At 36.0% G+C, this 21,715-nt stretch overlaps 3 protein-coding genes across 5 annotated transcripts; 2 read left to right on the forward strand and 1 right to left on the reverse strand.

Moving 5' to 3' along the window:
* Nucleotides 1–1,351: 1,351 nt before the first annotated feature.
* LOC117612213 (ATP-dependent Clp protease proteolytic subunit-related protein 1, chloroplastic) lies at nucleotides 1,352–5,617 on the forward strand. The gene is made up of 9 exons (XM_034340975.1): nucleotides 1,352–1,830; nucleotides 3,313–3,428; nucleotides 3,569–3,772; nucleotides 3,885–3,989; nucleotides 4,124–4,186; nucleotides 4,443–4,554; nucleotides 4,689–4,750; nucleotides 4,819–5,001; nucleotides 5,092–5,617. Exons 1-9 carry the CDS (start codon nucleotides 1,584–1,586, stop codon nucleotides 5,176–5,178), a joined length of 1,179 nt encoding a protein of 392 aa, XP_034196866.1. The 5' UTR covers nucleotides 1,352–1,583; the 3' UTR covers nucleotides 5,179–5,617.
* Nucleotides 5,618–5,698: 81 nt separating this feature from the next.
* Nucleotides 5,699–20,378, reverse strand: LOC117612216 (mitotic checkpoint protein BUB3.2). Of its 2 annotated transcripts, XM_034340979.1 has the most exons (10): nucleotides 20,361–20,378; nucleotides 8,614–8,767; nucleotides 8,403–8,533; nucleotides 8,236–8,318; nucleotides 7,640–7,906; nucleotides 7,293–7,368; nucleotides 6,806–6,886; nucleotides 6,301–6,379; nucleotides 6,109–6,209; nucleotides 5,699–6,035 (listed from the first exon to the last, which is right to left on the reverse strand). In XM_034340979.1, exons 2-10 carry the CDS (start codon nucleotides 8,731–8,733, stop codon nucleotides 5,948–5,950), a joined length of 1,026 nt encoding a protein of 341 aa, XP_034196870.1. In that variant the 5' UTR covers nucleotides 8,734–8,767; nucleotides 20,361–20,378; the 3' UTR covers nucleotides 5,699–5,947. The 2 variants fall into 2 exon arrangements, with proteins under 2 accessions (XP_034196870.1, XP_034196869.1); XM_034340978.1 differs by lacking the exon at nucleotides 20,361–20,378 and having other exon boundaries at nucleotides 8,614–9,073.
* On the forward strand, nucleotides 10,954–16,247 carry LOC117612214 (zinc finger protein-like 1 homolog). 2 transcript variants are annotated; one of them, XM_034340977.1, is made up of 9 exons: nucleotides 10,954–11,197; nucleotides 11,541–11,621; nucleotides 12,218–12,338; nucleotides 12,463–12,557; nucleotides 12,701–12,772; nucleotides 13,688–13,960; nucleotides 14,140–14,248; nucleotides 15,105–15,291; nucleotides 15,733–16,247. In XM_034340977.1, the coding sequence occupies exons 1-9, from the start codon at nucleotides 11,174–11,176 to the stop codon at nucleotides 15,818–15,820; spliced, it is 1,050 nt and encodes a 349-aa protein (XP_034196868.1). In that variant the 5' UTR covers nucleotides 10,954–11,173; the 3' UTR covers nucleotides 15,821–16,247. The 2 variants fall into 2 exon arrangements, with proteins under 2 accessions (XP_034196868.1, XP_034196867.1); XM_034340976.1 differs by having other exon boundaries at nucleotides 10,958–11,197; nucleotides 13,688–13,966.
* Nucleotides 20,379–21,715: the final 1,337 nt, after the last annotated feature.

A 21,715-nucleotide genomic window follows, 5' to 3' on the forward strand; every position in this document is an offset into this window, starting at 1 on the left:
CAAAACCTATTGTAGCTAATGTTGTTTTTAAAGAAAAACAAAATTAAACCTATATAGCCAATTAACTTCCCGTTTCCATTTGTGATTGGGGCTCTCATTTTGTGGTCTTCTTGATAGTTCCCCACTATTTCTATAAAGACATCTTTTCATACCCAAAAAAAAAAAAAAAACCTTATTAATAGGGAAATATTATTTTTTCAAAATCTGTTTTGTGGTTTTCTTGGTGGTTTCTCCATTGTTCTTTGTTAACCCTTTTATTGCAGTTAATATGTATTTTTTTAATCTAAATTTATTGGAAATTAGTTCATAGGGCTATGAACTAGCGTGGTTTTATATGATTTAATGTATACTTTTATTTTTTTTAATATAAAAATTGTAAGTTCAAAAATAAAATTAGATTTTAACCTAAAATAGAGATAGAGATTGTTGTGAGCTTGTGAGTATGTTATTTATTTTATGTGTATACAAACAATATTAAAGGAGAGGAATTCGAACAGATGACTTTCAAGTGTATGGATATGTATTATATATATTTATGATTCCTTGGATTTTATTGAAAAGCTTTTAAATTTTGGCTATTGAATTTGCTCTTCTACTCACAAGCTTTCAAATTCAAGTTTGTTGACACGTATTCTTGTCTTCCAAAAACGATTCATGACTTTTTGTAATTCTATGTAAGTAAAACATGGCATCAATGCTAGAAAATCTTCTTTCGCGTTCCGTAGACAAATTTCAGAAAATGTTACAACTTAATCACTTTTTAGTTTCAAATGGGATTTAGGATCCAATAATATATTTTTGTTTTGTTTTAAATACATAAGATATTGTGGGAGGAGGAATTCGAAGACATAATTTGAATAATTTTTTATTTTTATACAAACGATGGAGGAGATGAGAACGGAATCTAAGACTTTGGGTGCAGAGATAAATATTATTAACCACTTGAACTATAAACCTGGTGTGAATCCAACAATGTTGTTATGAGGAGAAAATAATGTTGTTATTAATATTTTATTCAATTTGTGTTTTAAAAAGATTATTTGATTCAATTTAAGAAAATAATGTGGGCCCTATATGTACCACGTCATCACTTAACAGATTCTCTAACAATCAATTTAATGGCAGACTTACATCGCAAAAAAATTACAAACTAAGAGTATGTGCTTATTAAAATTGAGAATGCGGAGACAAACATGTCTTAAGGGTACAACATCAGGATCCCAAACTGAAATCAACCCAAGAAAATTTATATCTCCAAAGGCCAGGGGCCTATCAACCTACCTCTTTTTACCAAAAAAAAAAAAAAACAAACACCTACCTCTCATGGGCTGGAACCTCCTATATTTAAGCCTACAAAAACAATATAAAAATGGGACCGATCCGACCCGGACTGTTAGCCCATAGATTCTGGACTCTGTGGAGCATCACCCATCTCACACGTATGTACCAAAAACCTTAACCTTCTTCTATCTCAGCTTGGCCTTCTACAGTCTTGCTTCCCAACCCAATTAAAATTCACGGTGAAAATCTACAATTTCTCAGCTCTGAGAATACAATAGCCGGAGAAATCTTTCTGTTTCTCCATGGCCACTTCTCTACTTTCTCATCTCTCAGCTCCGCCCTCACCCACCATAGACAATTACCAAGGTCGTCAGGCAGGTGCCTTTAATTCTGGGATCCCAAATACCTTCCTTCATGGCACCAAAGTCTTCTCCGCTACACCTTCTTCTTCAAGAAGGTTCGCAGCTCAAAGACGCTTCAAGTCTGTCTATGCCAAGGCTTCGGAACACATCCCCAAGCAGTTCAGGCAAGAAAATCTCAAAGATGGACGTGAGTCTTCACTACCCTGCTGCTCTCTTTGTTTATTTATTGATTTTCATGGATACCCATCTCTTCTAGTTTGATTTTAAGGGGTATTTGTGATTCATTTCTTTCATCCAATCGCATATGCCATGTGGGTTTTCTTTCCTGTTTCTAATTTTTTGGTTTTGGGTTGGGAAGGTTTCAATTGGGTTGCTCCGTAGAGAGTTAGGAAATATAGACAAAGTTGAAATTTTGAATATTCAATTATTACCCGCATGATATTTGAGGGGACAGAGTTTTTTATTAGGTTGAGGTTAGATAATAAAGCCTTTTGGAAGTGCAGGCAAACGTTTACTGTTGTTTGCAAACCAAATGAACATTTGGTTCTACCGCAATTTTCTCATCTATAGACTATAGCCCTGCTATCATGTTGCTTTTGAGGATTTTATTAATGATGGTTTCACAGTCTCAAATTTGTGCTCAGTTCTTGTGAGTTTTCAAGGAAAATTGTAAGGGGTTGGTTACTAAAATGGAAGAGCTGTTGTGATGGAAAACGGCCACAAAATAAATATAAGCTTGTGCACAAGGCAATTTCATGTTACCTTATATTATTATCAGGGATCATAAGGAACTGTTGGGTGAACTAGAGTGGTCATGCTCTGTTAATATGTCAAAAGTAGAATGCACACAGACCATATGTTGGTAGGAGAAGCCAAGGAAAGCACAGCATCATTGAGAATTGTGGATTGGTGCGGGTCTATGCTTAGTGGTTGAGTGTGCCCCAAAAGCACTTAAAAGTCCAGTGCTTATGTATTTCAAGATGCTGTTTTTTTGGTTCTTAGCATTCTTTATGAGCTATGTAGATAAAGGTTAATATAACCGTGATGTTAAGAACCCATGGATAGAACTTGTCCATGCAAAACTGATTAGCAAGAAAAGGTTCTCGATAACGTTCCTAAGTCGGGATGTTTTATATTTTCAAGTTGGGACATGGGAGTTGTAAATTTCACTATGCTTCCAAAGACCGATATCCTCATCAACCTTCTCTATCAACACTGATCCGGTGTTTGACCTCTTCACTTTTGGGTAGTTTCCTCCCTCACCATTATTCAACGACTTAGCACCTTAGGCCACACTTTTCATGCTTTGATACCAAAGTTTACTCTTGAAAAATTGATTTGCACGCAAAAAAAGCCCAATAGCTTATATGTTACACCTGGATGTTCTTTTTTCTTCGACGCAGGACATTTGTACCTTAATGATTGATATCAATGTTTCTAGGGATGCCATAACCATTGATCTTAGCATCGGAAGTTATTCTTCTGCTATATGTTTTAATTTGATTAAGCTCATCTGCAGTGCCCCCTGCCCTCCCAACAATCATTTTGCATTTTGTTTGAAAATTGAGTCTTCTGATTCTTAATTTCCAAAGCAACTTGGAATGCCAGTTTATCCAGGATGAAATAAATTGGATTTCCTACTTACTTTCTCTATTGTTCTCATTTGTAGTGATGGATAATTACAAGAATGTGCCCCATTATCTGTATGGCCTTTCTCCTTCCCAAATGGACATGTTCATGACAGAAGATAATCCTGCCCGACGTCAGTCAGAAAAAGTTACAGAGGTGCACTCTCTATACACTCCAAAATTTCTAAGTGGCTCAATGATGATAGAAGTGCTAAGTTGATTTCTATTAAACCTAAATAAAAATGTACAAAATTCAGCTAACTTTACATTTTCTTGGTTTCAAAAACTCTTTCACAGCAAAGCATCTCGTCTGCGAACAACTACTTGAATCATGGAGGGATGTGGAGTATGTCAGGCATGGATGACAAGGGCCCTTCAAAATATAGTATGAGTGTGAGCATGTATCGGGGAGGTGCAAGAGGATATGGAAGACCCAGAACTGCTCCTCCTGATCTGCCTTCCTTACTTTTAGATGCTCGGATATGCTATTTGGGCATGCCAGTAAGAGATTATATTTCTGGCCGCAAGATAAAACAATGTTATTTCTCTCTTCACAATCCATTCATTCATTTTGTTCTGACTAAGCATTTTACTTTTTATCTGATTTCTGTAGATTGTTCCGGCAGTAACTGAGCTTCTTGTTGCTCAGTTTATGTGGTTGGATTATGATAACCCTTCTAAGCCCATATATTTGTACATAAATTCATCTGGGACACAGGTTAGTGTTGGAAGTCCTGATTGTAATTCAGTTTACTTGATAATGATGAGTGAAATATAACTTCTAGGTTTCCTCCATCATGTTCACTATTCGAAGTCTTACCTATCTGCATGAATTTGGTTGGTGCTTTTTAGAATGAGAAGATGGAGAGTGTTGGATCTGAAACTGAGGCATATGCCATAGCTGACATGATGAATGTAAGTATTATTATCAACTCTGTGAGGTATTCTCTTTTTATCTATTTATAAATGCAGATCAGTGAAGTAAATTGGTAATTTTTCATTATGTCATCTATGTCCATTATATAGGATAATACGTATTGAATAATGTACAAAAATCAGTCCGACTCCAAACTAGAGTCCATTATCTCATTAAGGAATAATATCATAGACCTGACATTTTCCATTAGCCACTTGACCTGCTCTTGATTTATCTGTGTATGTCTGCATGTAGTATGTCAAATCAGATGTGTATACTGTGAATTGTGGCATGGCATATGGTCAAGCAGCACTGCTTCTGTCACTTGGAACAAGAGGTTATCGTGCCGTACAGCCAAATTCCTCCAGTATGTTTCCATCTTGAAATTTAAGCTTACTTAAGAAACATTATCATGCAATCTGGGAATCTGTAAAGAGGGTGCTATTGTCTGCACCCATTTGTTGTGCACTTTTTGATAACTGTTATTATTTTGAATTCCAGCAAAATTATATCTGCCAAAGGTCAGCCGGTCAAGTGGCTCAGTCATCGACATGTGGATAAAGGTATCTCTCTCTCTCTCTCTCTCTCTCTCTCTCTCTCTCTCTCTCATCTTCTATACAACTGCTATCAGGCCAAGGAACTGGATGCAAACACAGAGTATTACATTGAGTTACTCGCAAAAGGAACAGGGAAGACCAAGGAAGAAATTGCTAAAGACATCCAGCGTCCCAAATATTTTCAAGGACAAGAAGCCATAGAATACGGACTGGTAGACAAGATAATTGATTCTCGTGATGCTGCATTTGAGAAAAGGGTATTATTTTCCATTACAATTTTTATTTATTTATTAATCATTCTGTTACAACCAGCATTGCAAGTAGTAAAAGAGAATTTCTTTTATCAGAATTACGATGAGATGCTTACTCAATCAAGAGCTATGAGGAGAGCAGGGGCAGGCAGTCCGCAAGCAGCTCCATCTGGATTTAGGTGATAGCAAGGAAATAGCATTGCAAAGACATATACCAAGGTTTGAGCTCTCTCTCATCTCTTCCGTATCTAGTGCATTGGAGGAGCGGGATGCATTTGGGGTTTTGGCTGAAGGCAGTGATGACAAAATTCCATTTTGTGGCACTTCTGATCCTGTATATGTGGGTAGCCTTGGAATAGTGTTAAGTAGCATATGGATTATAGTCCACACACAAACAAATTTTAAGAACCGAAACTGTTCAGAAAGTTCTATCTTTGTTCTTTGTGGGGTATCTCGCACATTGTATTTCTGTTGTGTAACTGCGCAAGTTATGTTTCTAGTTGAAGAGTATGAAATATTCATCAGAACGTTTTCCTAGTCTTTGTATATGGGCTCAGTATGAACCTTATTTATTTTTGGTAAAAAAGCAATGATAATCTGACACTTTATTTTCTGATTAAAATTTGGGGAAAGTTTTGACGACTAAATATCTCTAGGTAGAATGATTTTCAAAAGACGACAACGTGAGATTTACAAAAGGAGATGCAAGAAAATAAGTGCTTGGACTGAGGCATTTTTCATGTAGATGAAATCATAACAATTGCGTTACAGGGCATCATCGTTTCTGACAGCAGAAGAAATTTGAGTTCCGTTGGCCAAAGTCTCATACACAGGCCACAATGGAACTGGACAGGATCGAATTAAACAAATATATATAGCCAGAGTAACTTAAAACAAAAGCCAAATTTCACTTTTTTTTTCCCTTCTCTTTTGATTCTTCAACAAATTTCAGTTATGCTGGTGGATTAGGGTACACTTTTGGCTTTGGCTTGACCTCTATCTCATTTACACTTCGAACAAAGATGGAATCTGGTTCGTGGCTGCAAATTGAACAGATAACACATTAGATGGATAGATGGATAGATCAATGGAGAGGGAGTGAGAGGTGCTTACGGTTTATCTCCCTCTTCAAATGTATAACTTGAAGCCACAGCCAATAGGCGGCCATCTCGGCTAAAAGAAAGTGCCGCAATGCTTGTTGGGTACTTTGAGTACTGTAAAAGAAGAGCATATTAAAAATTTATTATAATTGTAATTTCACCATAGGTGAATAATACATCAGTGTCACATAAAGCAAGTAATTACCTGATACAGCCTCTTCTTGTTGTTCCCATCCCATACATTCACATAGCCATCACAACCTCCAGTAGCAAAAGTGCCATAGCTGCATTTGAATTTCAAAATGAAATTATAAAAATATGCACATAGAGTAAAAGGCAACTTATATCAACACTATCCCAAAACTCAGATTGCTAACATAATATTCATTTCGAGTTCAAGAACAATGTCTCAAACTCTATCCAGTCCAAATAGTGTAATGTTCAGTTATAACTTATATGTAGTATGATTGCAACTCTCGTACAAGCGAAAGCATGTTCCAGTTTCTAGATGACTGCTTTTTTCAATTTGTCCCCATGTGGTGAAAATAGGCTGTCCACATGGCAGTCAATAATGTAAAGGAATCTCACTCAAAAACTCTTTTGATAATTTTATTAAAGTATCAATCAGCTAAGTGATAATTCTATGAATTCCACAAATTAATGCATAAAAAGTTTAGTACAGAATATTTTAAAAGAAAAAAGTAACTTACATGGGGTGGAATGCAATTGCATTTACTGGATAGACAATGTCCCTTCCAGCCTCTGATTTTCTGTGACACTTGAATGCATATCTGCACCAAGGTTAATACCATTAACAAATTAAGGATGAATGACAGAAATCAGTGCACAATATCACCATAAGAGGAATTTTACAGTTGTTCCACCAAGAAAAATCTACAAGCGAAGTAAAGCTTAAAACCACCCAATAATTAACTTGTGGCGGTGAACTAACAGAAGCATGCTTTACGACGATGGCACATCCTAATTTATGAAGAGATAATCAGTAATCATCATGGACCATATAGAGGTCTAGTGGTGCATATATCAAGAAGAACAACTCTTTTGTTTTGGGGTGGTGGGTGACATCTAAAAGATGTCGTAGGCCATTCTAAAGAAAACGCTAAAGATAGGAGGTCGTGAAACTGAAACTATCAGTCAATGTAAAGCACAATTTCTCAGTAATAGCTGAATGCTTACTTTTTGGTCTGACTAGCCTCTGAGAGATCAAAAAACTCCATCGCAACCCGTCCTTCAACAGAACTAAGAGCATAACCTGCAAAAAGTAATCATAGGATCAAACATGAAAGAAGCAACAGCATGGATGCATTCCATTCACAAAAACAACTTAAAATTTTGTAAATTATTTTTTTAAGGCAATGCTGAAATGAAAAAGTTTCTTTGTTGCGAGCAAGGGAAAAGCAGTGGGAGTGGTTAGCCATAAAGCCACGCAATTCTGCCCTTCGCAATACCTTTGACAAAGTACCAAGTGCAAGAAAGAAAAAGTTTGTGAGATGTGTCCTAAAACTAAAAGCTACTAAAATTACCTGTTCCATTAGGATAACAGCGCACACATCGAGTTTGATACTTCAACGAAGATTCCCTCCGTTGCTCAGGCTGGGACATATTTCTCAAATCATAGACATTGACGTGTCTTCCTGCTGTTGCAACCACCAACCGATTTCCAACAAGAGAAAGAGAATAAACACGTTCGGGTTGTGGGTACGTCCCAACAAGAGTACGCTCCTGTCCGCTTGCACCTCTGGGGTCCCAACACTTGAGTGTCTTATCCCAACTACCAGTGATCAACTGCCCTGATATCATTTCATCGCACAAGAAAGTAAAAATGGGATCCTTCCAGTGAACGGAAACAAATTGGCGGCAGTTGAACTTAATAAATGAAATTACTGAAAGTACCAACTATAGTATCAACATTACGATAAAGTAAGGAACATGATTTAAGGTTATAAATATTTCCATTTAAAGAACAACTAATACAACAAAGCATACTATAAACTCTGAGCAGTCCAGATACAAAATCAATCAGCAAATTTAGGACAAAAAAGTTTTGCAAGAAAAAACTTGTGAGGTTTTGATTGGAACTAATTTCAAATGTAAAAAAATGATAACTTGGAGAACATACCTGCTGCATAAGAGTACTCAACGCACCGCACTGGTGCATCGTGCCTTCCTAGGATGTCTTCCTTACTAGAGCTGAAAACGAGCCTGGAACATTGACACAGAGCATAGACAAAACATGAGAAGTCAGAATTGGGTTTTAGAGCATTAGGGTTTTGGGGTTTTAATTACCGTCTAACAGTGTTGTCGGCGCCGGCGCTGAAGCCGGAAGAGTCGTCGTGGAAGCAGCAATCGAGTACGGGACCGCCGTGCTTGAACTCTCCTCGCAGCACATTGGCGCTGGCGTCGTACAATCGGACGGTCTGCGCAATTAGAGAGAGGGGTTATAGAGAGATAGAGAGAAGGGGGATACGTGGCGACATATATGAGAGTGAGGGCATACCTTGTCCCATGAAGAGACGAGCAAATGATCGCTGTGGTTGGAGAAGCGGAGGTTAGAGATGCCGTCGGAAGGGGGGCTGGAGAGCTCGCGGCCCGGCGCCGGCGGAGGGACAGCTGTCATGGCGGAATTGGACGGAGAGAGAGAGAGAGAGAGAGTTTGTGTGCGTGTGTGTTTTAGGGTTTTTGAATTTTGAAGAGTTGAGAGTGTCGTTGGAGATGGAGAGTGATGAGAGAGAAAAGAAAGAGGGAAGGCGGTTTGAAAAATGGAAGAAAACAAGAGAGAGACGAAGGTGATTTTGTGATCCAGAGGTTCTTTCAAATTCAAAATGAGGGGACGATTTGCTTGTTTCAACAAGCTTGGGCTCATTTTTGCAAGCCCAACATAACAGAGTTGCTACATGCACCCGAAAGTTTAATCGCTATACTGGACTGAGTCGTTTTATAATGAGAGTGCTATATATAAGATCTTCATATTATCTACGTGATTTATTTGAATAGTATCTTTACTTGAATAGTAACTTTACTTAAGTTGATTTTTAAGATTGAAACAAACATATATGAACTTGATCAAGTTGATTAGAAAGCGTGTGCTCTCGACTCTGCTCTTGAGTTCGAATACCCCTTTCAGTACTTTAGATTAAGTAAAATATTTATTTAAAAAAAAAAAAAAAAAAGATTGAGCACAAGACATGTGAGAAATATCGACTATACCCCAACATTTTTTATTAACAGTGCAATATTCTAAATTATTGTAATGTAAGAGGAGCGGGTCGACCTCATGCACAAGGGAACCAAACATACATATGCCACCTGAAAATCAGTTCTTAAAAAATTCAAGACACCCAAAAAAAAATAATTTTTGTATTTTTGTGAACTTTACAAAACAAAAAGAAAATAGACGACCATGACTAACGTTTCTCAAATGATTCTTTGGTACGGGCGGTCCATGTTGCCGCCTTCTATGTAGGGGTGGCAATTTCGGATACGACCCGATATACGACTCGAAACCCGCACGAGAAATTAGCGAGTTCAACCCGCACGATGAAAAAACAGGTCAATTTCGGGTCAACCCGTCCTGACCCGTTTAATAAACGGGTGGGTTTCGGGTCAACCCGCTAACCCGCTATAATACCTATCTAACCCGTTTATTTAACGGGTCGTGTCACGCATCGAACCCATTAACCCGCAAGTGATATGAACTTTTCTGCAATTCTTGAACTTGGAGTTGAACTTGAACTTGAATATATATTTGTATTTAATTATTTACTTAGGTTGTATTTGGGGGAAGTTTTATCAAACTAAAATTATTAATTTAGTTATAATAAAAAATGAACAGGTGGCGGGTGTTGGGTCAACCCGTTTATAAACGGGTCGTGTTCGGGTTGATAATTTCTGACCCATTTATTAAACGGGTCGTTTTCGGGTTGACCATTTCTGACCTGTTTAAAATCTCGACACGACACGAACCCGACACGACACGACCCATTGCCACGCCTACTTCTATGTAAGAATTTCTTGCTATATTGCCTATCTCAAGGGGCACGTTAGCACCGCTCCGGATGACATTACCATACGCTGTCACTTCTCTTTCTGATGTTTAAGATGTCCTAAATACGAACAACTATTATTTATTTATTTATTCTTTCAAAGTTTTATTAATTAAACTTTTAAAAACTTTTCGAATTTGCCCTTTTAAAATAAATAGTAAATTTTAGTTCTTTAACCTTTCTGTGTAGTTTTTACTTTTTTTTTTTTGTGAGAATTTTTCACATCTTTTGTGAGAGTTTTTTTTTGTTGGTATTATTATGACTTGATTTTTTCAAGTTTTATTTATTTTTTGTTATTTTAAGTTTGTTCTTTAGTTGGATGTCTATGCCAAAATTTCTTTGATGCCCCATATTAGATTGTCTTAATTTTGATGTTAGATTGCTCTGTTATTATAATGATATTTTATAGCTAGTTTGTATTGACCCTTTGTAGCTATTGACTTTTTTGGTTAAATTATAAATGCAATCTCAGAGTTTTTAAATAATAAAAAACCTCTCCTAAGAGAACAAATGCTCTAAACCACTGTACTAATGGATCATTTACAACTTCTCTTAATCATTTAAGTTATAAACCACTTCCGTTCTTTTGCTTTTTGGAAGTACTTAAAATTTTCAACTAAGGTGGGTGAGATCACCCCCCACACATTGAAAACATTAGTAAGCAATTTGTCTGTAAAAAAAGATGGTATACAATAGAAAATTTGCCAAATACGGAAATACTTACCCGTAAAGTCCATTATCAAATATTTTGGGCGATTAATTGATTATCAAATTTACGAAAAAATAGAAGAAAAAGAAAATAAAAAAGAAAAAAGGAAAACTGAAAACGGATGGATCTCTTATGAGAGAGTTAAGCCAGTCTGCTCCGCTCTGCCTGAGATGACAAATTTTTTTTGGCAAATCTGATATGAAGGCGCTTCGTTAGAGTTGGCAACGGAAACAGAGGAGCCCAAATAATCAGTCAAAAAACCTCTCTGAATCGTAAACCCTAGCGACTGCGATTCGTTCACTGCAATGGTGGTCTGCAAATGCCGCAAGGTACCTATCTCTTTCTTTCTCTTTCCACTCGTGAACACTGGTGGTATGGAATTTTAGTTTATCATTTCCCGACTCAATTTACAGCGCAATGCGTGATTTCGGTAGCTCAAGGTTTAGATCGGATCGGAAATGTAATTTTGATACTGAGGCGATCGTTAAGATTGTGAATTTAGTTTCGGCATCTGCATTTGACTCTTAGATTGGAAATGTTCAGATTGATTGTTTAAGCTCATCATTTTGATTCAATTCTTGAAATTCTAGTTCGTAGACCTTCTTAAAGATTTCATTTATTGGGATGGTTAATTTCCAAGGCTGATGGAGATTGGTGCTTTTGGTGTTTCAGGCTACCAAGCTGTATTGTTTCGTGCACAAGGTTCCAGTTTGTGGAGAATGCATCTGTTCTCCCGAGCACCAAATATGCGTGGTAAGTATTTTTTTGGTATTGGGGTTTGTGGTCAATTTTGTATTGTAATGTTTAGGCTGCATGGTTTGGTTGTTTTGTTGATTTGATTATAATCACAGTGAAAGTATTCTTCTCTATATTCATAGGGCTGAATTGGACTTATCAATAATTATGGCGCTGGATGGATTGAACTTAAGTTGAGTTATGCATGAGCATTTGCATTTTACATTTGTGCATATACATACAAGTAACTTGTGTAGGGAGAGAGAGGAAAGAGAGAGGAGAGAGAGAGATGAACATAAATTCATGAGAAAAGCAAATGATAACATGCAATATATTAATATCTAATAGATGTATGGGTTCAAAATTTAGAAACTTTTACTTGCATGAGAATATAAAATTGTTTGACCCTTTTGTGCCCACTTAAGTACTTAATATCTTTTCAGTTTTAGGTTGGTGTGGAAGGCCTAGGTATGACGTAGCAGACCCTTGGCCTTGGCTCAAGTTCTAGGGATGGGGGGTTGTGCCAGTTTTCTTAGTTTCTAACAACGAATATTATAAAGAATTGGAATTTATGGCTCTTTTAGGGCCTGATCTGTCTTTATGATTTCTTGTAGGTTCGTACTTACTCAGAGTGGGTAATAGATGGAGAGTATGATTGGCCTCCAAAATGCTGCCACTGTCAGGTTGCACTTGATGAGGGGACTGGCTCTCAAACGACTCGGCTAGGTTGCTTGCGTAAGTGGTTTGCAGATATAGTTACTTCCACTTGCATATTTTGTCAATATGAAGGGATAAAGAAAATGATGCACTCCTCATACTACATATCGTAATACACATTTGTCTTTTGTTGTTCATATAGATGTTATACATACAAGTTGCCTGGTTTCACATATCAAGAGTTTCCCTTCTCATACTGCACCAGCTGGATATGTTTGTCCTACATGTAACACATCGGTAAGTTTTGCTTTCTAATTGTGGTATTGTCTTGATCTATTAAAGTTACAGTACATTTTTTCAGTAGGTGTATCTAGTATTTATATTCTGCTTTGTTACTTTTATGGCGTGTTTTGTTTTCACATGGGTCTCTATTGGTGCAGATATGGCCTCCCAAGAATGTGAAAGATTCAGCATCTCGCCTCCATTCAAAGTTGAAGGAAGCTATCATGCAGGCAAGGCTCAGTCATGACTCTTAAATTATCACAAAGAAGTAATTTAATATCAATTTGATTATTGCTTAATATTGCTTCACGCAGTTGGTGGTTTTTGCATTATCGTGTAACTTTTGGTAGGCATACACTTAATGTTAATGAAAGCTATTAGTCTTCTTTGAAATCCAGCTAAAATACTCACATAGTCATTGTCAACTTGATCTAGTTGAAGAGATGATGTGAAGGGAAAAAGATCAAGGAGGTTGCATTGGATTGCACTGTAATTTTGGTTGATACTAGATGATATGATTAAGTTAGCTTTTAAAGCTCTTCCGAATACTAAAAGTTATATTATTTGCTTGAAAATTTTGGGAGGACTCTGATAATCTCTTTTCCCTAACACGGACACACTAGAGTTCCTTGATTGCAGATGTATTATCCTACACAACAAATTTGGATGTTTATTGTTAGATATGTTAGAAAGGTGTAATTTGATAAGGTGGCAATGGTTCTTTCTATAACGAGTAGCACTAGCATACCAACACGTGCCTTGCACATGTACTATAGAGTTTAGAATAAAGATAAACCCTTGAAAATGATATTAATACAATTAATTGTAAGGGTATTGAAATATCAATACTTTTCTATAATGATGAATTAAATGCTCCTTATTCCATATGAGTGTCAACCATAGGTAAGCATATATACATGGTTAAAAAATGACTTCATTTTTTATTCTTATTAATGTGTATTTTTCTGGGCCAAATGCCTACAGAAAGCTGCTTCCTTTCACTTCATTAAGGGTTTTATAGTTTGGTTTTGGTCCCTTTTTTGTTGTGCTAAGTTTGAGGCATTCTTTACAAGAGTGTTGTAGTTGTTGCCTTTACTTTTCTCCTTTGTAGTAGTTATATGTGAACATATTTTCTTGTTATGCAGACTGGCTTGGAAAAGAACTTGTTTGGAAATCATCCAGTTTCATTGTTATCGACAGAATCCCGTAGTCCTCCGCCTGCATTTTCCTCAGACCCACTTATTAATGCATCTTTGAATGGAGGCAGGGAAATTAATGCAAGCTCATCAGCAGCAAAAGATGAAACTAACATAATTGATTTCTCAATAGAAGCAGGATCTTCTATACTTCCAGTGACGGACATAGTGGAGATAGAAGGTCCTAGTGCAGCAGGGAATTTTGTGAAAAGCACAAGTCCTGTAGGTGTAAGAGGATTTTGCTGTTATTTACTGAATTAATTAGTTAGTGAACTTATTCCTTACCTTCCTTGTGTCATTTCACACTGGCTTGTGCTCGTGTGTGCGTGCCTTGATAAGTCTTCTTATGGTGTTTTTCTATTGTCTCATGATTTCATTTTGTTTGTTGCTATGAAAACTAGCCCGGTGCTACAACACGAAAGGGTGCATTCCAAGTTGAGCGACAAAACTCTGAAATCTCATATTATGCAGATGATGAAGATGGGAATCGCAAAAAGTACTCACGAAGGGGTGAGTAGAGAGTCCTGCGTGTGTGTGTGAACTTTCAAGTTATGATTTCTTTATTATGAGTAAAGCCATACCTAGTTTGAATTGATCAGAACTGTTTCGGTTATAAGTATAATAGGCAAAAGTATACTTTTGAATTGATCCAAATGTTTGATTAGATCCTTTCTTTGAAAAAAAAATAGGTGATCAGTTATTTTTATCAACCATAGTTAGAATTTTATTATTACATATGTCGACTTGGCACATTTACTGATGTGACACATTAGCTGCTTATTTGATGTCAAATGGAAGCCATTTAGCATGTGCAATGCAATCTTCTTTCCACATACACATGTATAGTAAAATTTATATCATATTAGTAGATGTATAGTAAAATACAAGTATTAACATGCTTCTGTGACCTCAACCGAATGCAGGATTAGTCTGGTAATTTACTGAATTAAATTACATTCTTTAACTAAATAATAGTTGTCGCAGATTGAAGAACCACTTTTTTTTTTTTAATTGAAAAAAATTAAGACTTAATTGCAACAATTGAAAACTAAAGACCAAATTGAAATTTGAGTCAAATTTCAGGGGCGAAAATTGTAGTTTATCATTTGCTAATATTATGTAGTCTCTTCTCGCTTGGTGTTTGCTAGGTGAAATTGACACTGGGAATTGTTGTTTCCGTTTTTTATTTATTTGGCTAAAGAGTTGTTTCCAATTAGATAGAGAAGCCAGAAGCGAGAGCTTTCCTTTTGACCCAATTTTACTGCTCTTTTATCTGGTTATAGTCAATGCATTCTCTGGTTTCATTTCTTGTAACTGTTATTAAGCTTTCATTCGAAAATAAAACTCTTGTGGTTTTTAATTGTAGGTCCATTCCGACATAAGTTTCTAAGAGCATTGCTTCCGTTCTGGTCAACTGCATTGCCAACTCTACCAGTGACTGCACCCCAGCGGAAAGATGGATCGATTGCAAATGATGTCCCCGAGGGTCGTGCCCGTCATCAAAGATCATCAAGAATGGATCCAAGAAAAATCCTTCTTGTGATAGCAATCATGTAATGTCTGCGTATCCCACTTTTCCTTAATTGCAAGTTTACTTTTAATTCTCCCTGGGCAAGGAAGGTCCGGAGGCCTGATTAATGTTTTGCACCTAGCTTAACTTGTGGGATTCTGAGATCTGCTTTAGGGTGGGTAAGGAAGGCGGGCCATTTGTTTAAAGTGCCATGCTTGCCCATGATTTTGGGGTTTAAGTTGCTCTTGGACAATCGAGACCCCTGCTTTTCTGGATCTTCCTTTCTTGCACCTGCTGATATAATAAACAGATTAGATGAGAGTATGTTGGCTATCTAATCCCTATTTAGGGACTGAACCAAAGCACAATCCTTGTCTTCATTATGCTTACTCAATTCTTAACGCAAGGAGAAGGCAATGTTTGCAATACGGCATATAAAACAAGCCGCACTCTACTAATGCATTTGTTTCACAATCTTGCGCAGGGCATGCATGGCGACTATGGGTATTTTGTATTACAGATTAGTGCAACGGGGTTTTGGTGATGAGATACCTGAAAACGAGCAGGAGTAATTACTATTATATATGGTGTGTGGTGGAAATCAGGCGATGGTGTACACGTCTCTCTGATCCTGCTGCTCAATGTTGTTTTTTTTTTGCTTGTCTGGACCTGCTTCATGTTCTTAGTGAAACATACAAACGGACAGCGGAAATTTACATTTCAGCGTTGATCACAGTGAAACGTTATAAATGGATTCCTTTGTTCATTATCTCTCCTTCACCGTTGGTTTTCTGCATCTATATGAAGTTGAATTGGAGAAGCAGGTTTAAGTGCAAAGAGGTTTTGTTTGAACTGTGTATTTTGTAATCATCTGTTGATTCTATTTGATCAATATACCTGCAAGAAGGAGAGCTGCCCAGATTGTAGCTATTTCTTGTTCTTTTATTGTCGAATAGCTATTTCTTGTTCTAATTTCTATATTTAGTGGGATTAAGGGGATATGATAGAATTGCAAAATGAATTCTTACGAACTCTAACGTGCACAAACATTTTGTTCTTTAGATTCTTACATCATATACTCTCTAAATTTTTTTGGTTCAATCGTTTCAAGTCCTTTCTTAGAGGGGTGATTTTGCAATTCGTGTTTTGCTTCTTCCCTCAACGGGGCTGGCTCCTCTTGGGGGGTTTAGAAATGAAGAGCATCCAGTATAGGAAAGCCAAATGTAGACCATGATAACGAAATGTTGTGTCAAAATAATCGAAAGCAACCGTAAACTTATGAGGTTTGATAATACATGGAAGAGAGCAAATTCATAAAAGAAAAGATATCAGTTGGCTTCGATTCTCAAACTAATTTCTCTCCCGTCGGTCTCACCTATAAAATTTCAAATTTATTTCCAATATTGACCCATAAAAACCCTGAGCAGCAATGCGATGGACAAGACAACCCAAATACTAAGCCAAGCATGTTCCATATAAAATTGATCCATTTTTTATTTTATAAATTGACAAACAATAGCATATTTGCAAAACTATTTAGAATGAGATAATTCACGACAACCAAGTTACGTCACCATTAGACTAAATGCTAGTTGATTGAATTTAAGTCTAACTTCACATCAATTGTTATACATTCATATATAACAGCGCTCAAGCGCTAACCAGTTAGTAAGTTATTACACTAACCAATCATTTGGACATAATCCGAGTTATAATTTCATAATTCGAACTGTTCATTTTTTAGAGTAAATTTTTGTAGAGGGAAAGATCTTTCAATGAGGACCTAAAAAATGAACACTTCAGATCATGTGATACATTGCGTCAAAACTGTTGGAAGTTTGAATAGAAAACTAAGGTTTTCCTTAGTCTCACCTTGGTTGAACACAAGAAGTTGATACACTTTATAAGATTTAGTTCCTCTTTATTTTAAAATGGATTGAACTTGGGTTGGTTGCGATTAGGCTAAAATTGAATAAGAGCAATTTTTCTGTAGTTTTGGTCTCATGACAAAATGGGCAAAAACTCAAGCCCTCGCATTTCTGCAGATTTGGTCTCAAGACAAAACTGCATAAATTTGAATTAGCGTGGCTCTTGGGCTCTGATGTTTAAATTTGAAAATCAAATTAAAACTATCTTTTTACAGCAGTTGCAACTGCTCATGAAAGGTTATCTAGATGTCTTTAAATAGCCAACCCTATTACAGAAGTAGGAATTGAATCATCACTCACAAAGTCACTCACTATTTGATAGAGAAAGAACAAATATAGTTCGCTAGTGTTCAAAATCCAAGTGCCCGGATTTTGAATTATTGATAGTTATATCTTGGGGACAGACGCCTGATGAACTACAAGGCATGAGTGTAGGGCAAAATTTTGTAATCATAATAAAAAAGAAATAGAAAAACAGAAGGCCACCGTACTTGCAGACTAGTTCTTCAGTTGACGCACTTGCATTACAAAACCTAGAAAGTACAAGTACAATCAATATTTATTATCATTATTGTTCATTATTCATTCAAAAATTATCTCTACAAAAAATCACTTGAATCCGATATCATTTGACCACTTAATTAAATTATTGAAATTCAAGTACTTTCTTTAAGCACCGTATTCATTAATTTTGTTGGTCCCAATTAGATGCCTTAATGATTTTCAATTTACATGATTTTTTTTTTTTTGCGGTAAAGATGATCTCTGAATGAAGATGTGAAAAATAGATAGTTTGGATTGTTGAAAATTTTTTCGTAAGGGACCTTAATATTTAAGGGATCCCTCAATAAAAATGGACTCTATATATATATATATATATATATATATATATATATATATAGCATGGAGTAGAAAACCTTTGTGGTTAATCTATAAAGTAAAAAAGATAATGGGTAGTTGTGTTCCATAAAAATAGGACCCATTATCCTTATTTAATTAATAATTTCAATTTTTAATTTTTGCATTAACTATAAAGACATTTTCTGATATTTTAAATGTTTCATCATTTTCTACTTTTGCTATATATATAGAATAAATTCTCTATGAATAAGGATATAATAATAAAAATATATATAAAAGGAAAAAGCTCGTGCACGAAGGAGATGCTAGTACTTATTATTTAAGGGCCAAATGATTATTGGTTTGGATAATTGCCTAAAATACATCAGCACTAAAGTCACTGATTGCATATATATTCTCCTATGCGGACATTATCATTCCGACGCTATGTATTTTGTATTATTTCTCTCTATTTTATTACTTATTTATAATAGTATCTGTACGATAATAGCGTGAAGACATCCGAATAAGGGAATAATTGTGTATATATATATATATATATATAGGGATTTGAGGGACACCCTTTAGGGTCCCCTACAAATTTTTTTTTTAACGATCCAAATCATCTATCTACATTCATAGATCATCTTTGCAAAAAATTAGATAAATCATAAACTGTTTTGATATCCAATTGTATTCTACAAAACCAATGAACACAATGCTTCAAGAAAGCACTTAAAATTTCAATAATTCAATTGAGTGGTCAAATGATATCGAATTCAAGTGATTTTTTGTAGAGATGATCTTTGAATGAGTATCTACAAAATAAACGGTAAGATTAGTGAAATACAATACAGAGTGGCCCTACAAGGGTGTTCCTCAAATATCTTATTTGAGGAATCCCTCAACTATTTCAGTGGTCCTAAAATGTCTTGGCAAAATAAATGTAAGAAAAACTAATTAAATAAGACAATTGAAAAACCCTTTTGGTGGATAATCTGTAAAAACTAAAAAAGATGCTAAGACTCCTTTTATAAGTCATTAAAGAGGCATTGGTACGTTCTGGCCCTAGGATAGGGTAACCTCCCCTACCACATAACTTTTCTTTATAAAAATTAAAAATTAAGCATTATATACTGATTAATTTCCTGCCCACTCTATCATCTCCAATGATAAGAGTTTATATATCATGGTTGGGTTCTTCATGACAAATGTTGTGCTTAATTTAATGTAGCAAACCGTGTGAGAATCACTATAATTTTATTAGGGTAAATTACTCAAATAGTTCTCAAACTTGTACGCGATTTACATTTTGGTCCATAAATTAAATTATTAGTCCAAATGGTACATAAACTCTATTTTAATCGCTCATTCGATCCAACCGTTACATTTTCTGTTAAATGTAACCAAATTTTAGGGGCAAATACGACTTTTCATAATTAACAAATAAAATAGGATTAAAATAAATACAAAATTAGAAAATAATTGAAGAAAACGAGAGGAAAAAATCATGAGACCCAAACCCCCTCCCTTGGATTTCTTCTCCCCTATTCCAATTACTGCGTTCCTCCAAGCAACCAACAATTCCAAACTCCACAAAATCTTTGTGGGTTTCATCCCATTTTTCATTTTGTCCAAGTCCCTCCAAGGAATCCCAAATTCTAAATTCCCCAAAACCTTTCTGGGTTTCATCTATTTTTTGGTTTGGTTCAAGCCTTTCAATGCTTTGGACAATTTGCTTGATTGCTTTATCGCCGCTAATGCCAACTAACTTCCCAGCCAGCACAGTTTCCGGCTTTTCGGCTTTGGCATTGTTGTGGGTCTTCTTGTTTCGGGGTTTTGAGAAGTCAATGACTTCATGGGGTTGAAGAAGAAGAGGACCCTTCATCCATGGAGCTGTGGGCGCTTTAATACAAGCATCTGTGCTTGAATTAGGCTCTGATGTAGCCTTTGAATTCGGGGTTGTCCTGGTGGAGCTGAGTGAGAGAGAATTGTGAGATTTTGAGGGAATTGGGTTAGTTGGTTTGGGGTTTTGTGGAGGTTTTGAGTTTAAGGCAGATGAGATGGGATTGTATGAATGGAATCGTGGGTTTGTTGGGAGGGGGAGAGGGTCTGGATGGCTATTGAGTTGGGGTTCTGGATTCGTTGGGATGGAGTTTGTGGAAAAATTTTTTTCTTTTCTTTTTCTGTAGTTGCTAGCTTGGGTGGAGGGTGGGGAGGAGCTGAGGTTTTGGGTTCATGGGGCCTGGGGTGGAGGGTGGTTGTTGGATGGGTTTGGGTGGAGAGTGGTTGTGGGATGGGTTTGGGGGTTGAAGCTTGAGGGTGGTGGCCATGGGGGAATATGGAGAGAGAGAGAGAGAGAGAGAGAGAGAGAGAGAGAGAGAGAGAGAGAGAGAGAGAGAGAGATTTTTATTTTATTTTTCATTATTTTTTTATTTTTAACGTACGAAATGACCAATTTGCCCTCATATTTAACAGCAATATTGACAGAATGTAACGGTTGGATCAAATGGGCGATTAAAATAGAATTTATGTACCATTTGGACTAATAATTTAATTTAGGGACCAAAATGTAAATCGCGTACAAGTTAGATGACCATTTGAGTAATTTACCCACATTTGTTCCTATGACGACATCTTTGAATTTTACTAAAATCGAGTTTTATATATAGTAGTAGAGATTGCCAAGCTGTCATGAGAAAATATGTAATACTACTACTGTATTATTTTACACGCATAACAAGAAAAAAGGGTACATATATATTTTAATTTTTTGGTGTGTTTTTATAAATGAAACATGTTTTGTTGAAGTAAAGACATAATGGCAACACTTCCTAGATCTTTTAAAACTATAAGGCAAGGCTTCAATTTTTCGATGTGAGATTCGCATTCTCACTTTTAAAAACATAATTATTTTATGTTACTGCATTATTTTGTATGTTTTTAGTTAAAATTTAATACTCTCTAATTATATGTAAATGTTATATATGTCTTTTCATATAGGTAGTGAATCTATAGTTTTTGCTAGATTTTTTTTTATAAGAATGTGTTGTCCAAATTCACAATGAGACAACATAAAAGAATTATGTTTTTAGAGGTGAGAGTGCGAATCTCACATCAGAAAATTGAAGCCTTGCCTTATAATTTTAAAAGATCTAGGACCTCTCCCTCCTGGCTAATTTCGTTTTGAGTTGGATGAGACTAATTAACAACCTCCATTATCTCCAGCTTGAACATTAATCTTATATTGTACATTCATATGAGTGATAGGTCTAAAATTCTCTCTCTCTCTCTCTCTCTCTCTCTCTCTCTCTCTCTCTCTCAATCTGTGTGTAGACAAAGAAATTTTGGTGTAATAAATTCCATTGACAAGAAAATAATTAGGGTTCGGTGGATTAAATCGTGGGCCCCGTAATTCGCCCATGTGGCGTGTGACTCATCAAAATCGGTTTAGTTGTCAAAAATGACAAATGGCGACATCCGACGGAGTGCATCAAACGGTTCAAGATGAAGACAAAATTAAAGGAAAGAATCTTCTGTGATTGACTTTGATTTAAATCAAATATTAATCAGGTTAATCAATTGAAGATAATCTGGTTAAATTGCCAGATTATGGGAATTGATTTAAATCAAATCAAATCCCACAAATCAAGGAGTTATTTAGGTCAAGCATCCGACAAAAGCCTATAAATAGGAGGC

Source organism: Prunus dulcis, chromosome 8 (assembly GCF_902201215.1).
Source record: "Prunus dulcis chromosome 8, ALMONDv2, whole genome shotgun sequence".
Classification (NCBI taxonomy): domain Eukaryota; kingdom Viridiplantae; phylum Streptophyta; class Magnoliopsida; order Rosales; family Rosaceae; genus Prunus; species Prunus dulcis.

Coding starts and splice junctions, on each gene's coding strand:
- LOC117612214 (XM_034340976.1), top strand. CDS start 11,174: ATGGTGGTCTGCAAATGCCGCAAG. Junction 11,622..12,217: donor CCGAGCACCAAATATGCGTG/GTAAGTATTTTT, acceptor GATTTCTTGTAG/GTTCGTACTTACTCAGAGTG. Junction 14,249..15,104: donor CAAAAAGTACTCACGAAGGG/GTGAGTAGAGAG, acceptor TTTTAATTGTAG/GTCCATTCCGACATAAGTTT.
- LOC117612216 (XM_034340978.1), bottom strand. CDS start 8,979: ATGAGCCCAAGCTTGTTGAAACAAGCAAATCGTCCCCTCATTTTGAAT. Junction 7,907..8,235: donor TGAGTACTCTTATGCAGCAG/GTATGTTCTCCA, acceptor AAATGATATCAG/GGCAGTTGATCACTGGTAGT. Junction 6,210..6,300: donor ACAAGAAGAGGCTGTATCAG/GTAATTACTTGC, acceptor CTTCTTTTACAG/TACTCAAAGTACCCAACAAG.
- LOC117612213 (XM_034340975.1), top strand. CDS start 1,584: ATGGCCACTTCTCTACTTTCTCATCTCTCAGCTCCGCCCTCACCCACC. Junction 3,429..3,568: donor AGTCAGAAAAAGTTACAGAG/GTGCACTCTCTA, acceptor ACTCTTTCACAG/CAAAGCATCTCGTCTGCGAA. Junction 4,555..4,688: donor CGTACAGCCAAATTCCTCCA/GTATGTTTCCAT, acceptor TTTGAATTCCAG/CAAAATTATATCTGCCAAAG.